Genomic DNA, 17429 nt, shown 5'->3' on the forward strand with positions numbered 1-17429 from the left:
GCTTGAGGACCTATAATTTAAAAGAGAAAAATTGCAAAGTGGGTTTTAAATTGGATTAAAATTCTTGACTATATTTAGGCGGTTTGGGAGGAATTCTATATCTTGAAATGTCAGTATTATAATCTCAGCTTTCTGAATTTTGATGCAACAGACTTCATGTGTAACTGAACAAAGTGTATAATATCATTTCACCGATGAGGAGAGTGACATCATAAGTATTGATTTACATAATTTTGTAATGTCACTTGGGGAGTTTGGGGGATAGCAGACACCTGTCTAGTCCACTAAAGTGGGGTTTCATAGTAGAACTTGAATTCAATAAGATAATGTATAGTCTCTTGATTTTCACAAAACATTTACTTTTTAACACGGCTTACATTAAAAACCTTTTAATTGCAAGTGACTGTATTATAAAATTTAAAAAAGGAAGCAAATCATATAATATATATTTATAAAATCAGCAGTAATGAAATGTACTAGCAAATTGTGTTCACAAATTTCCCAAGGAATGCAGCCTTTATTCTTGAATTTGGGTTTTTACAATACATGCCAAACAGATTTCTCTGGTGAAGATTTTTAGACAAAATCATGAAAAATCAATTTTAATTATGGATACAGATTTTCCCGTAATTTTCTTAATTGATACACAAACTGACATTTCTTTGACAGCAAGAAATTCTTTACCAATATCCCATGTCAGAAGCATCTAAAAAAATAAAAAGTGTAAGAGGAATATTTCTTACGCTATGTGACATACTGGAAAACTTAACTGGAACACAAATAATTAGGCAAGTATTGTTCTTATTTATCATTTTTGTACCACCATCATCAGATTTCTGATCTTTTTCTTTAGAATTTAATAAGTTTATATCTTTGTTTTAAATTTGCTGTCCCTTATCTCTCATAAACCATGATTATTGAAAACTATTACCTGAAATAGGAAAATAATATACTATATACCCTAAAATAGACATATCATTTTATAAAAGACCATCAAATCAAGTTGAATGTTGTTGAACATTATTAATAGGCTGTCAAGTTATTGTTATATTTTTGTTGTTGTTTTTTGTATTTTAACAATTTAGGATCATAAGAGCTGGTTAAGTATTGTAAGCTAAGTATTGTAAAATAAATAAATTGTACTTGGTCCAATCCTCCTAAAATTCTAAATATGACCCTGGCTATCAAAAGTTGTCAACACTGAATTATATGACAAATCATAGAGTAGTACTGGCTTGGCATCTGTTATGTCATTTGTATAGTCCAAGCTGCCTATTAAGATAATATACACATAGGAGAATAAGAAAAAAAAACCTGATGGGAAGAATTTTAGCAATTAACTGTATTGCTTAAAAATTAAAATAGAAAAGAAACTGAGTTTTTATGCATGATGCCGACACAATTTTGTAATGATATAATTGCATGACCACATTTTCTTGATTATTTTGTTGACTTTTTATAGTTCATCTATGTTTTTATGTGGGAAATTGATCCATGTGGCTTATTGGAAGAAGGCTGACAAGCTGCTCATAATTGGCCTTCCAGCTGAAAGGTACATTTCTATATTTTTCTCCTTTTTTGCTACATAAATTTGGTCCCTAAAATTATTCATAAATATTTACTAAAATCAAAAGACTATCCTAAGATGATTGTTATAAAATATAACTGGTCTTTTATGGCATGTAACAAAATTATTAATAGATAACAATATTTTAAAAATAGAACACCCAAAATTTGCTCATGTCCTTTTATTTGCTTTTAATGACACTGGATTGTGTGCTATTCCTATTTTATGCTTCTCCTTTATATGTATTTATTCTGTTAGAAAAATTATCTAAAGGATTATTCTGGTTTTCTAGTGTACCTCTGTCTCAGCTAAGGAACATGATTACAGATGTTGTGAGAACATTGACATTCATGTACAGTTCCTTGGATAGGTAAGCATTCCAATTCTGGACCATGGTAACTAAGCCTATGCAGAGTTGCATACTTACATTGTTTAAAATGTACTTGTAGGATTTTATTTTAATGGACAGATCTAGTCATATTTGAATTGTGCTTGAAAATTCTGTCAGTGTCACATGTGATTTGCTCTGCAAAATGGGAAACTGAAAAATCAAATTCAAATTATTTAAACTCTAAGGTGATAAAGTGTAGCTTTATTTGCTAGATATACTTCTGTTTTAAATAGCATCATAAAGATGAATTTCTGAATAAACCAAGTTAAATATTTCATTATACTTTCTCAGTGTTTCATAATAAAGCAAGTTGCTCACAGTCATTTTATTTGTTAATTTTTCCCCCCTTACATTCTTTAAAGATCAGTTTCCTATTGGAATCTCAAACTGTTTCAGAAGCTCCATTTAGAATCTGAAAGAGATCTGCTCTTGCACATTTTGACCTGTGTATGGAATATTTTTCTCAACAAGAAGCTTTTTCTAACCCCAACATCATCTAGTACATGAATTTTTATCCTTTATGCCATAGCCACTAAACAAAGTTTAAACAATGTAAAAGTGAAAGCATCTTGAAAGTCATGTATATATTCTTTCATATTAAGTAATATTGTCTCATAAAAGAGCATGGATATATTTAGCTTATAAAGATTGTACCTTTACCAGAACAACAATAATCAGAGCATTCCACGTAGGAGAATGATTAAATTTAAAATAACTAGTATTGATTTTAAAAATTTCTACAACTGAATTTTCCTTCCTTTCTTTTTCATACTGCCCTATCCAGTACCTCTCTCCTTCTTTGTTTTTTCATTTTCTGATTTCTCAAATCTTCCTATATCATGTCATAAAATATCTTATGCTAGGTAGACAGATTATACCAAGAGCTAGTATATTTCTCATTTTTTCAAACTTTTTGTTTGCTTGTTCAGTGCTTTTTGTCAGGCAGGAAATACTTCTCGATTGGATTACTTCTTCAGCCTGTTTTTCCAGCAAGTTCTTCAGCATACCAACTCCAATGCCAACCCTGGTTCTTATCACTATGATAACAGCTCATTACTTTTATACAACTTTCCAGGAGTACGATGGCTGCTGCTGCCCCCAAATATTAAAGTAAGTTTGATTACAGATTTTTAAAAATTGGACATTAGTCTAATTGAAGTTACCAAGATACACATACACATTTTCATTCGTGTGCCAAAATATTCTGACTCAGTATTGTTTCACCTCTTAGGTTGCCTAGCTAACATATATATGAATTACCATAGTAAATTCAAATAGTCATAATATACTAGATCACATCTCCTGAATTGTAGCTCCAAATAGCATGTACCCACAGTTTGTATTTCTGAATATTTAGTTGGTAAAGTGCAGAGCGCATGCTATGCCTAGTAGAAATTCATCAGATAGTTACAAGGCAGAAGCCACTGCTCATTAAGAAAAATATTAATGTTACTTTTAAGCTTAACAAATAGCACCCAGATCCAAACCTCTGGAGTAATGATGTATGGACAGACAAATCAAAACTAAAAATGTTGGACTACATAAGTATTATTGTGTCTTGCAAGCACACATTCCATAATAAGATCTTCATAACAGCTGTCAAGCATGAAACTCATAGTGTCATTGTTTGGAGATGCTTTGCTTTCTCAGGATCTAAATGATTTCTGATCTTTGAAGAAATTATCAATCTGCCTTTTATCAAAAAAATGTACAGAACCTTTGTCAGTTGAACCTGAACCGCCAGTGTGGTTTGTTGCATGACTATGTGCCCATGCATTCAAGAAAGTATACAAAAGAATGAATGAACAAGAACAAAACACAAGTTTTGGAATAGTCAAGCACAGACCTGAACAAAGTGGGAATGTTGCTGTAGGATCTGAAAGAATAAGTTGATGCAAGTAAGCCCTCACATATTACTGAGTTGAAGCAATTGAAAGAAGATATCAGAATATTCATATAATGATGTGAGAATTTTTTTCACTAATTAGAGGTGATTTGGTTGTAGTTACTGCAGCTAAAATAGTTAATCTATTATAGATTTAAAGGTGCAATTAGGTTTTCATGCTAGCTTATCCCATGTTGCAGTTCTTTGTTTATGAAAGGAATAAAACAGCTGTTTGTTTACTTGGATTCTTTATATAGAATCCACATGAAACTATGTTAACATTCAGGGGCAAAATAAGTAAAAACTAAGACTCAGGATGCTTTTTCACAGAATAATACGTGATCTGTATAATATTTTTCAAAAGTTTATGTTTTAAAACCTATATTATTGCATTGCTCTCTCTCTTTCTCTCCCTATGTATGCATAATGTATTTACATAGAAATTACTGACAAACTGGAATCAGCATATAAGTCCCATTCTTGAAGCAGATGATGTTTTAGCTATTCAAGACTGGGACAATTTTAAAATGTTACTTAAAGCTTTTCTTGGCCTCATACATTTCTGACAGAATCTGTTGTGGTATGACGTTTCAATATTTGGGGGTTTTTTGGTTTTCAAGAAACAACAGACCATGTCAGAAAAGTGGCAGGTTATGATATATCTATAATAAGAAGTAAGAAAAAGTGACTTCCCAAAATAGGGAAATGTCATTTGTTTTCAGTAGCAGACATAAAAGAACAGAGGAAATAAATGATATAAGCACTAGCTGTGTAGCTAACAATTCTGGCAACTTTGGTTAAAAACTGTTTTTCAGACTATTGTACAGTGTCTTTGCTTTCTGACAAATTTTAAAATGGACAATATTTTTACATTTGGGAGATAATTACTAGGTTATATAAATAAAAATGATTTCTTAGGCAGAATTAAGATACTTTGTGAGAATTTGTGAAAAACATTCCATTGAGACAAAGGCTAATGATTTAGTGAAAAAGATTTTTCTAATAACTCGTTTACGTATTATGCCACATTTCAAGGCAACTTTGTGCCTTGTAATTCATTAGCATGAGAGTCAATGTCTTAACATTAAGCAATGCATTGGAGGCTTAAAAAGTATTTTTTTTTTGCTTTATCTGTAAAACAAGCAATGCATAATTATTGTAAATTTTTCTTTCGATCCAGCTTACAGCAGTTTCCAACACTTTTCTGATACTTACTTTGTTAATTATTCTGTACTAACACATGCAGTTGTGTGTAATGAGATATTGTTCAGCATTAAGAAGCTTTTTCAAGTCCGGAAACAAAAGTCATGCTTGCTTACTTGTTTCTTTGTTTAATTTATGTGCCCCCCATCTTGTCCACAGATGATTCTGGGTAGCTTATAAACATTAAAACTAGTACACATTAAAATAAGAAAGCAATAAATAACAACAGTAATACATACTGTTAAAAGATAGGGAGGAGGGGAAGACAAAGTACACAAACATATATGAACCTATATGAATGTTTTCTGCTTATCTATTTTAGGTAGAAATTGATGCAGCTCTGAGTGACCTGGAGGCAGCAGAATTTGCAGAATTGGTAAAGATTTTATTTTTAACTGGGCGTTTTGTGCATTCATGACAGTTCTTCATCTATTTAGTAAGGAAAGTACTTTAAAATTGCTAATTTCAGTAGTATGCCAGTTATTCATGTAGGAGCCAGAATTGGGATTGCTCACTGGGAACTCATCAGTGCTACAATGGAGGCACTGCTCATATCATTGTGCTCCTCTTTTTCCTTACTCTTGCTTTGGTCGTGTAGTTCAAAGGGAGAGGATGAATTAATGGTGAGAGGGGCACATAAAAAATAGTTCTTCCTAAATCCAAATTCCACATAGTTGCTATTCCTGCTTACTATCATTTTCTATTTTTTCCTAAAAAAAAATCCGTAAGAGATAAAAAGTAAGGAAAAACGGCAAATTACAGCATGTTTAATAAGAACTGGACATGGAAAGGAAAAGGAACAAAAATGAAAAGGTGAATTAGGAAAAAATGTAGGAAAAGATGAGATAATCCAAATAGGCTGACGTTCTTAAAATATGGAATACCAATCATTCATGTTTTGGTTAAAGAAATGTAGATGAATTACTTTTAAAAAACATTTCAATATTTATTTCCAACATATGGGTCATTTATGTATAAAATATCTACTTGCAGATCTTGTTATTAACTGCAAACATACACAGTAACATCTGTTAGGCCTATATAATAGTCATAAGTATAATTTTGAATTGTAGAGTCATAATAAATTCATTTTAATCCCCCAGTTTATGTAAATAGTGAACAAAAGGGATGAGAGCATCAAGACTCATTGCATCCTATAAATCAGGGGCTAAGGATACGATTTTGCCTATTAAAACCAGTTGAAATTGGGCACAAGGAATGAACCACCACAAAATAGTACTCTTAATATTGATTAATAGTATTGAAAGCCACTGACAAATCAATGAGTACAAAAATGGACATACTATTTTCATCATGGCTCTGCTCCAGGTCATTCACAAGCACAATCATTTCCTGTTTCCATTTGGTAACCCAGTCTGAAATCTGAATGAAAGTGGTTCAGATAATGAATTTCCTCCAGGATTTTCTGCAGTTTTCTCCAACAGAGAAAGTTGGAGACCAAATAGAAATTTTCCAAAATCATTGGGTCTAGCAATGGCTTCTTAAGAAAGGCCCACACTTCAAGGCTGTCTAATAATGTCCTCCTTTAAAGAAGAAGATGTCACCGCATGGATCCACAGATAGGACCTGATTCTTATAAACAGGTGGTTGAGCACACAATCCTGAAGTCCATTCTACTTCCTCAGGTTTCACAAGCATACAAGTTTCCAGATAACCATACAAAACTGTCCTAGGCATATTCACTGTATTTGTTCAGTTGGTGTCTTCTGTGGAATATACTGCATCATATTCTGTAACAAATTATACATCCTGCTGGTCAAGTAAATAAGGCAAAATTAGAAATATTCTATTCTTAAAATATTCTAAAACTATATATTGGATCAGTTAAAATCCAAAAGTTTTACTTCATTATCTTTGTTTTTATAGTCTGAAGATTACTATGATGTGAGACGACAATATACATTTTTAGGCTCATGTCTCTTCTACAAGGTAAGCTTTTGCAAACTTTATTGCTTTCTGGTAAAATGATTACATTAAAACAACAAAACCAACTTTAACTGAACCATATACAAGGTGTTAATCGAGGAAAAAAAGATTTTTAAATCACAATAAGACATAAGATGGGTTTGGATGTATGTCTTCTATGTACCGTATATACTTGAGTATAAGCCGACTCGATTATAAGCCGAGACCCCTAATTTTACCCCCAAAAATTGGAAAAAGTTGGTGACTCGAGTATAAGCCGAGGCTGGGAAATGCAGCAGCTCACGGTAAATTTCAAAAATAAAAATACAGGTAGATAACAATAAAATTGCTTTAATTGAGGCATGTGGAAAAGAGGGTCAACAAAAACAATATATTATCAGTATATTCAACAAAAACAATATATTATCAGTATATTCAACAAAAACAATATATTATCAGTATATTCAACAAAAACAATATATAATATTAAAGTATTAACAATAACTTTAAATGTACAAAAACCTTAACTCAATAAGCAACCAAGCTAAAACACAAGCATCAAAATCCTTCAAAACTGGATTCCTCCTCCTCATCTGTATCTGCAAACAGAGCTGCAGCTGTAGCTGGTGTGAGGTTATCATCATATACATTGTCACAGAGTTCGCTGTCATCACTATCACAGTTGTCCTCCTCATGCAAAGCAGTGTCTTCACTGCCATCCATAGCATTACTTATGCCACATTTCCTGAAGGCGTGCTTCACCATGTCCTCTGGAATCTCTTCCCATGCATCACGAACCCACTTTGCTATCAGTTCTATGTCAGGCTTCATCATATTTCCACCTTTTGTTAGTCGGGCTTGACCAGATGACATCCATTCGCACCACATCTTTCGCACACGGTCTTTGAAAGGTTTATTTAAACACACATCTAAGGGCTGTAATACAGATGTAAGCCCACCTGGAATAACGGCTAAAGTAACTTGAGAAGACTTTGCCAATGTTTTTATGTCATCAGATGTGTGGGCTCTGAACATATCCCAAACTAGCAATGATGGTTTTTTCTTTAAGGCTGCTCCTGGTCGTCTATTCCAAACTTCTTCCAGCCACTTTTTTGTTCCATCTTCATCCATCCAGCCTTTAACATGTGGGCGCACTGTAATTCGTGGTGGGAATTTGACCTTTTTAGGCAAGGTCTTTCTTTTAAAAATAATGACAGGCCGCAGCTTAGTTCCATTAGCCAAACATGACAGAACAACTGTAAAATGGTTTTTCTCATTACCTGTGGTTCTGAGTAAAACAGTTTTGTCTCCCAAACTTGCCACGGTTCTGTTGCTTGGAAGATCAAAGGTCATAGGTGTTTCATCCATATTCCCAATATCTCCCAGGTCATAGTTATGGATCTTTCTTTGTTTTATGATGAATGAATGGAATGACATCACTTTTTCATCAAGGTCTTTTGGCAACTTCTGTGAAATCTTTGTTCTTTGCCGCAAACATAGGCCATACCTATTCATGAAGCCAGTACACCATCCTGCTGACGCAACAAAATTTTCAATGCCTGGTACTTTTAATTTGTCATCTTTAGCCATTTGAAGGGCACGTAAGCGAATTCCCATGCGTGTTACGCAGTAACCATTTTGACGACACTCCATAACCCATTCATGCAATTCAGTCTCTAGAGCCACATATGGAGTTGTTAAACCACGTCGAGCTTTTTTTGCCTTTGGAATCTTTTCCAACTCAGCTTTCATTTTCCGCCACTCCCTCACTTGTTTTTCATCAACACCAAATTCCCTACTTGCAATACTGTTATTGCTTTTTTCTGCTCTTGACACAACCTTTAGTTTGAAAGCAGCTTCGTATGACCTGCGTCTTTGTTTTGGTGCAGGAGTACTAGAAGTACTGGGCTCCATTGGTGCAGGAGTACTAGAAGTACTGGGCTCCATTGGTGCAGGAGTACTAGAAGTACTGGGTTCCATTTCTAACAGGAATGGGGAGGTCTGCTAGGAAGGCGGCAGTCAAGCGTTGTTTCCCTCCTCGTGGGTGTGTGTGTGTGGGGGGGTGGCAGTCAAGCGTTGTTTCCCTCCTCAGTCAAGCTTGTTTCCCTCCTCGTGCGTGTGTGTATGTGGGGGGAGGGGCTTGTTTCCCTCCTCAGTCAAGCTTGTTTCCCTCCTCCTGCGTGTGTGTGTGTGGGGGGGGAGGGGCTTGTTTCCCTCCTCAGTCAAGCTTGTTTCCCTCCTCGTGCGTGTGTGTGTGTAGGGGGGGAGGGGCTTGTTTCCCTCCTCAGTCAAGCTTGTTTCCCTCCGTCTCTGTGTGTGTGTGTGTGTGTGTGTGTGTGTGGCAGTAAAGCCTTGTTTCCACGTGGGCCCCGGCGACTCCGCTCCCTCCCCTCCCCTCCGGGCCGGGCTTCTCTCCGCCCGTCCGCCCGCTGGCTGGGCTGCTGCGCCACCGCTGGTCCCGGGCGAGGCAGCGGGCAAGCGAGAGATGGGGGGAGAAGCGCCGGCCGGTGAGTTGGGGGCGGAACGGGCGAGGCAGCGGGCAAGCGAGAGATGGGGGGAGAAGCGCCGGCCGGTGAGTTGGGGGCGGAACGGGCGAGGCAGCGGGCAAGCGAGAGATGGGGGGAGAAGCGCCGGCCGGTGAGTTGGGGGCGGAACGGGCGAGGCAGCGGGCAAGCGAGAGATGGGGGGAGAAGCGCCGGCCGGTGAGTTGGGGGCGGAACGGGCGAGGCAGCGGGCAAGCGAGAGATGGGGGGGAAGCGCCGGCCGGTGAGTTGGGGGCGCAACGGGCGAGGCAGCGGGCGAGCGAGAGATGGGGGGAGAAGCGCCGGCCGGTGAGTTGGGGGCGGAACGGGCGAGGCAGCGGGCAAGCGAGAGATGGGGGGAAGCGCCGGCCGGTGAGTTGGGGGCGGAACGGGCGAGGCAGCGGGCAAGCGAGAGATGGGGGGAGAAGCGCCGGCGGGTGAGTTGGGGGCGGAACGGGCGAGGCAGCGGGCAAGCGAGAGATGGGGGGGAAGCGCGGGCCGGTGAGTTGGGGGCGGAACGGGCGAGGCAGCGGGCAAGCGAGAGATGGGGGGGAAGCGCCGGCCGGTGAGTTGGGGGCGGAACGGGCGAGGCAGCGGGCAAGCGAGAGATGGGGGGAGAAGCGCCGGCGGGTGAGTTGGGGGCGGAACGGGCGAGGCAGCGGGCAAGCGAGAGATGGGGGGAAGCGCCGGCCGGTGAGTTGGGGGCGGAACGGGCGAGGCAGCGGGCAAGCGAGAGATGGGGGGGAAGCGCCGGCCGGTGAGTTGGGGGCGGAACGGGCGAGGCAGCGGGCAAGCGAGAGATGGGGGGAGAAGCGCCGGCCGGTGAGTTGGGGGCGGAACGGGCGAGGCAGCGGGCAAGCGAGAGATGGGGGGAAAGCGCCGGCCGGTGAGTTGGGGGCGGAACGGGCGAGGCAGCGGGCAAGCGAGAGATGGGGGGAAGCACCGGCCGGTGAGTTGGGGGCGGAACGGGCGAGGCAGCGGGCAAGGGAGAGATGGGGGGGAAGCGCCGGCCGGTGAGTTGGGGGCGGAACGGGCGAGGCAGCGGGCAAGCGAGAGATGGGGGGGAAGCGCCGGCCGGTGAGTTGGGGGCGGAACGGGCGAGGCAGCGGGCAAGCGAGAGATGGGGGGGAAGCGCCGGCGGCGGTGAGTTGGGGGCGCAACGGGCGAGGCAGCGGGCGAGCGAGAGATGGGGGGAAAGCGGCGGCGGCAGTGAGTTCGCGCCCTCCCGCCCTGCCTGCCCCCTGGCCGGTGCCTTCGCCCCGCAAGCCCCCCCGACTTGCCCGGAGGAAGCGGCGGCGGTGCGGCGCTGCGGGCCGGGAGGGGGGCACGGCGGGGGCTGCCCCTCCTGCCGAGGAGCCAAGCCCGGCGGCGTGTGTGTGTGTGTGTGTGTGAGACCCGCAGGAATGGCTAGTTGCATTTCTCTGTGTGTGAAGCCCCGTGGGCTCGACACACAGGAAGGGGGGGAATGCCGGAATGCCGCTTCCCTACCAGCCATTCCCGTGGGTCTGACACACACACGCACGCACGAGGGGGAGAAACAACGCTGGACTGCCGCCAGCTCTGCAAGGCTCTGCCGCTCCCTTCTCTCAGCAGCCTGTTCCGAACGAAGGGACAGTTCTTTTTTTTTTGTTGACTGGAGTATAAGCCGAAGTGGAGTTTTTCAGCCCAAAAAGTGGGCTGAAAAATTCGGCTTATACTCAAGTATATACGGTATATACTGTCAAACCTATTGCCTTTCTGAGATATCTGAGCTATGGAAGAATGGTTTTTAATTTTGTACAACTCAATTTATCTGAATATGGTTACCAACATTATCAGAAAAATTGACAATTCTTAATTTTTTTTATCACTCAATTGGTTTGGATTGAGTTTTGTGACTATGTAGTAATTTTTTAAAAATATATGAACTAATATAATATTTACAACGTAAGAGGTTCTAAAAAACTGGTGCATGGCTGTATAATAATGTATTTTTTTTTAGGGATATTTAATTAGTAGTCACTTGCCGAAGGAGGACCTTATTGATATTGCATTGTACAGCAGGCATTATTGCCTTTTGCCCCTAGCAGCAGAACAACGAATCGGTCAGTTAGTAATATGGAGAGAAGTATTTCCGCAACATCATCTTCAGAGTTCTCAAACTTCATATGAGGGATTCCAAGAACCCATAGCAAGATACTTCTTACTCATTGTTGGCTTGGTAGGTTTTTATAGCATGTATATTGCTTTGTGTAGTCTTTGCTATTCCTAACTGATGCAATGCAGCTTGTAGTGAGAATATAGTAAATTTCCATCTATGTAATCCTGTGCCAAGCTTTCAAGTGTAATGCTGTGCAAAGCATTTCAAAGGGATGCAGAGAATTTCGAAGGCAAGCAGAGTACCATTCCTCAAGTCATTAAGGCATTTATGTCCTCTAGAAGGCTCACTATAGCTTCTCTGATGGCTCCTCCATGAGCACATGCACAGTCAACACTTTGTCTATGAGTGAAGTAGCTTTGTATTTATAGGTAATCTTATTTAATGACCATAATTGGGACTGAAAACTCCATTACTAAGTGATATGGGCATTAAGTGAGAGGTCCTGTAACCACAACTTGCAATTTTACTGCCAGTTACTCCATTGACCCTTCTTTTGGAAGCCAACTGCGAACTGTGCAAATGGTGATCATGTAACAATGGGATGCTGTGATGCTCATAAATGCCTGCCAGTTGTGGAGTGCTAATATTGGTCCTGCAGAGATGCTGCTGTAGTCATAAGTACAAGGGCCAGTTGTAAAGTTACTTTTTCAGCACTGTCATAACTTTGGGTGGTCATTAAAAAGGACAATTGTTAAGCAAGGACCTCATGTATATACATTCAAGAATTGGAAAAAAGCCTTTAATATAAGATGTTATAGGAGAAATGTAGCTCCTATAATACTTCAAGGAGGGATTCTTTGCCCATACCAGGACATGTTGTGATATACACATCAAATACTTTGTACAATGGTAGTTAAAATTAGTAATTTTTGTCTATTCATGCTGCTTTAAGTATCTATGTAGACCTTGTTTAGCAACTGCCTCATTTAGCAACTATTCACAGTTTTGTCAATAAAAAAATAATTTTGTGACCAGCTCTTGCATTTATAACCTTCACAGGACTGTAAAGCAAAGGGAAGTTGAAGTAAAAAATAAGCACAATTGTGGTGTCATTTAGCGACTGCTTCACATAATAACCAAGTTGCTGGTCCTTATTGTGGTCACTAAACTTGTATAATAAATATCTGCATAAGGTTGACAAGGGAAGGGTTATCAGCTATCCCATGAGCACAAATGCATTTCATATTCAAGTACAGAAGTACAGTTTATTTATAAGTGTTATAGACCATTTCATTTATCTTCAGAATACTTAATCCGAAAAAGTTCTTTTACCCTCAAACTTATTTTTTTAATTTTCTTAAGTGTTTTCTTGAGGCCTGATTTTTAGTTTTTGAGTTTGTTTATTTTATGTAACCTATTATGCACAATGGATCTTTAATAGGTGCAGTATACATATGTAAAATAAATGCACTGGCAGAAATAGGTTTCTTTTCTGTTTTTTTAGAAGCATTTTATACTGAGTACCTTACTGGAAGCAGGAGGTTGTTCTTCCAAAGCTATTGGAAATCCTGGACCAGATTACATATATGTTGACCAGGTCAAATCAATTATCCTTCAGCTGGATGGAATAGATCTTAGCATAGATGAGAGATTAGAAACAGCTTCTGCTCCATTGGTGTGTTGCGTAGATTGGTTCTTCCCTTCATCATATGACAAATTGGAGAACTTTTCCAATTTATCTGTTCTCAGCAAACTGCATCATCTGTCAACTATCGTACCTTCTCCGGTGAACAAAAAAGTGAGTTTTGGTCTTAAGGACACCTAGGTTTAGTCCCTTGAGAAATAGTGAGTGTCCTTTCAGTGGTCACGAGACTCCTAAAGGAAGAAATGGAATTTAATCCATATGCCATATATAATCAAAAAATCTTAGTGGATTTATTTATTATTTAAATAATGGTCTGTTTACAGAACTGCTACATTTAATGATATCCAGGGGTGATGTAGCTTACTTTCTGTATTTATAAAAAAAGAAGTTGCAGGAGTACTTAATAAATAGAAGAAAAAATTGTTCATGTATCTTTTCAGTATTTCTCTTTCATTAAAGTTTTATTCCCCACCTATATGTACAACTAGAGCAAATATGACTTGTCAAAAATTAATCTGTAGGGGATAGTAGTAATAGTATATATACACAGCTATATCAAAAGCTTTGATATAGCTATGTCATTCTGTGTCTAGAATGAACTGACTATGATCATTGCAAAATTAGGTAATTATTTGTTGCCATTTCTTCCCATATTCAAGTCAGTTCCTGTTGTGATCTTTTCTCCCATAAGAATGAGCATTTTTTATTCTAGACTTAAGAATTAAATAAAATTTGAATGCACTCAGCAAAGTTTATTAATCATACAGTTTAAGACTTTGGGTGAACTCGCTTTGTTCAACTGTTAGGTTATAAAAATGTATTTCAATAAAAAAGCCCGTTTTCCTAGCTAGCATGACATGTCCACTAACACTTAAGAACTCAACATTATTCACAAAACATACAGGTTATTTTATCTGTTTAATATATTTTGAAAACACAACCATTTGGCATTTGTAAATTCTGAGGCTTGCTTACTCTTATTGTAAGCTGTTCTTTTTTCTTTCTCAGATCACTAAAAAGAAGCCTGTTCTTCAAAATCCATTTACTTTTGGAACCCTGAAAAAGAATGTCTCAGATAAGGAAACTGAATTATATAATGCTATGAAGTAAGGGCTTTTATTTATAGTTTATTTATAGTATTTATAAAATCTCTTTTCTGACTAGGTTTATTTTTTAAAAAAAAAATGTGCAGATGGACACATCAAAAATGACATTTCATTGCTGATTTTTTTAAAATCCTTTTTTTAATGAAGTCTTTTCAAAAAAGGTATTGTCTTTGGATAATTACTAAAGTTACACAATTAACATTCAGTATAATGTTAATAAAAAACAAACTTATGCAGAATATATAGTTTTCTCATGATATACTTCTCAAATTACAGCCATTATTTTAGTGGCCGTTCAAAGTTACAACAGCACTAAAAAAAAGTGACATCACCATTTCTCACACTTACTACCATTCAGCATCCCCATGATCAAAATTCAGGTGCTTGGCAACTTGTTCATATTTATGATGGTTGGAGTCACCTGATCCTTTTGCAATCTTTTGACAAGCAAAGTCAATGGGGAAGCCAGACTCATTTAACAACCATATCACCAACTTTATAACTGCAGTGATTCAGTTAATAACTGGCAAGAAAGGTCATAAAATGGGACAAAACTCACTTAACAACTGTCTTACTTAAGTACAGAAATTTTGGGCTCAAACTGGTCATAAATCCAGGACTACCTGTATTATTATATATAAATGTGAATTATTATCTATACATTATTTATAAATGTTATAGATGCTATAAATATTAAAGGAAAAAAAGAAAAATAACATAGTGTTACATAATTTAGAATAAATATGGAAACCATTCTTGCTTAAATTTAACAGAAGCTTAACTAAATGTAAATAAGAATGGCTTTCATATTGCCAGATTTTGCCATTGCTGCATATTCTTTAAGTTTAGGTTTCCAATCAAATATTGTTGATACCATGTCTTTTAAAGGTTTAATTGCTGAATTGACAAAGGGGAATGAATAACATTATGTAGGTGGCAGTCCATCTTTGTTTTCCTATTAAGGTGTTTCATGATACCGTGTGTATTTCCACAAATAAATCCTCAAATCATGTTGAACATGGATGCTGCAAAAGGACTTTTTCTATTATTTTCACCTACATGTGTCAGCCTGTATTTCAGTGTTGAATCAAGATATAAATTTACACTGTAACAGAATGAGGAGTCTGCAGCTAGATAGTGATCCTTAGGGATAGGTCTTGCTGCTTAGTAGCAGCTCTGTTTTATAACTCTAAAACCACTGTCCTTGTTGTGTCTGTAAATAGTTGCAAACATGTAAATAGCAGGTTGCAAAAGAAGGGAGATTCTGGTGCAACTATTGGTTGAAGTTGCAAAGAAGCGGGAAAATAGCGTTTGATGATTGGTTACAGTTTAAACAGTTCTAGTATAAAAGCTTGAAACATTTGACAGTTGTCAGTTGACTTATGTGTATTGAATAAACTCTTTTCATTGCGAACCACTCTGAGTCATTGTCTACCTGAACCAAACAACTGGCGACGAAGGTGGGATAGACGGCAGACCAGAGAAAGTTCGGCGGAACAGCTGCGCAAAGGCGGCAAATTTGAAAAGAAGTCACAGTCAACCACAAGCGGCCGCGGCGGAAGCAACAATCCTCCGAATGGCGCAAATCGGGTCCTTGAAAGAATTCGACCCAAGCTTCCCAGAGGACTGGGAAGAATATGTAGGACAGGTCGAAGGATTCCTGCTTGTTAACGGGATAACGGACGACCGAAAAAAGGCGGCAGCGTTACTGACAATTTGTGGCACACCAGTATATCGGATCGCTGTAGGACTTTGTCAACCACAGCCTGTCTCAAGCGTTCCGTATGCCGATCTGTTAGCTAAACTAAAAGTACATTTCACGCCAAGGAGATCCGAACTCTTTTGGCGTCGTATTTTCGAAAAAAGAAACCAGAGACCGGGCGAATCGATTCAAAAATTCGTTGCTGCAGTCAGAGAAGCCGCAGTACGATGCAAGTATGACAACTTGGAAATCAGAATTCGGGACCGAGTGGTACTGGGCTTGCGAGATGAGCATCTACAAAATAGAATAATCGCCAAGCCCACCGGCGATTTGCAAGAAGTACTGGATGAACTATTAACATATGAATCCACCGGGTATCGCGACCCCCCCCCCACAGTAGCATGGCTGCGTCTGCCGAAATCAATCAAGAAGGCCTTGTGGACTGCGGGGAGGTGGACCAGCAATGGGAAGATGACATCGCCGAAGTCACCAGACGGTTTGGAAAAATGGCGCCAAAACCATCCCGAAGCGACGGGCCTGAACCGAACCGCCGATTCCAAACCGCAACACCACAACGACAAGTAACAGCGACCCAACGACAATGGAAAGACACCGCAACGAGGCCACGCGACAACGACAACCGATGTGGCAGCTGCGGGGGCAACCATCCCCGCGCAACTTGCAGATTTCGTACCGCCAGATGTAGATCGTGCGGGAAGACCGGCCACATCCAAGCCATCTGCAGGGGTCGTGCACGCGACAATCGCCTACATGAAGTCGACGTTTGGCCCGAAGGTAAGGTAACCCCTTACTATAGTGGCAAAGAGACCCCTAGACCGTGGGCTAAATTTCTGAACCGTGGGGAGGTGGCGCGAGTTAATCATAGTAGGAAGGGAAAGATTAATAATTTTCCGGAAGGAAAATTAAAAATCATAGTCCATTTGCAAGGGGTTCCTTGCAAAATGGAAATAGATTCAGGGGCCTCAGTGTCCATAATATCTAGTGAAACCTTGAAAAAGATTGAACAAATAAGTGGCAGAAAAATTCCACTTAGTTCAACCAAAATCCAATTGACCGACTTCCAAAAAACCCCAATAAAAATTAAAGGGAAAATTACCCTTAGTGTTAAATTTAAGGGGTTTAAGGGAGCTTTAGATTTAATAGTTACTGAAGGCCAGAGGACTAGTCTAATAGGCCTTAACTGGTTTCCTGCCCTGGGCATTTGGATAGGGGGAATAAACACAGTTATTAAAAATAAGACCCTCGAATCAGTCTGCGATGAATTCGCAGACGTATTCGATGGGTCTTTAGGTAAATACAAAGGGCCCCCAATTAAATTTAATTTAGACCCGTCGGTTAAACCCATCAGGCTTAAGGCCCGAAGAGTGCCTTTTGCCCTGAA

The 17429-nt window shown here is 39.4% G+C and overlaps 1 protein-coding gene across 1 annotated transcript in view; it reads left to right on the forward strand.

The window, feature by feature from the left end:
- INTU (inturned planar cell polarity protein) overlaps nucleotides 1-17429 on the forward strand; it is a 31258-nt gene that overhangs the window by 7491 nt on the left and 6338 nt on the right. Inside the window, exons 5-13 of the mRNA XM_083367372.1 lie at nucleotides 670-788; nucleotides 1463-1552; nucleotides 1860-1937; nucleotides 2888-3068; nucleotides 5369-5422; nucleotides 6934-6996; nucleotides 11476-11694; nucleotides 13079-13372; nucleotides 14228-14325. Coding sequence (XP_083223498.1) covers nucleotides 670-788; nucleotides 1463-1552; nucleotides 1860-1937; nucleotides 2888-3068; nucleotides 5369-5422; nucleotides 6934-6996; nucleotides 11476-11694; nucleotides 13079-13372; nucleotides 14228-14325 — 1196 coding nt within the window. The remainder of the gene's footprint in view (nucleotides 1-669; nucleotides 789-1462; nucleotides 1553-1859; nucleotides 1938-2887; nucleotides 3069-5368; nucleotides 5423-6933; nucleotides 6997-11475; nucleotides 11695-13078; nucleotides 13373-14227; nucleotides 14326-17429) is intronic.

Source organism: Vipera ursinii (genome assembly GCF_947247035.1).
Source record: "Vipera ursinii genome assembly, chromosome: 7".
Lineage (NCBI taxonomy): Eukaryota > Metazoa > Chordata > Lepidosauria > Squamata > Viperidae > Vipera > Vipera ursinii.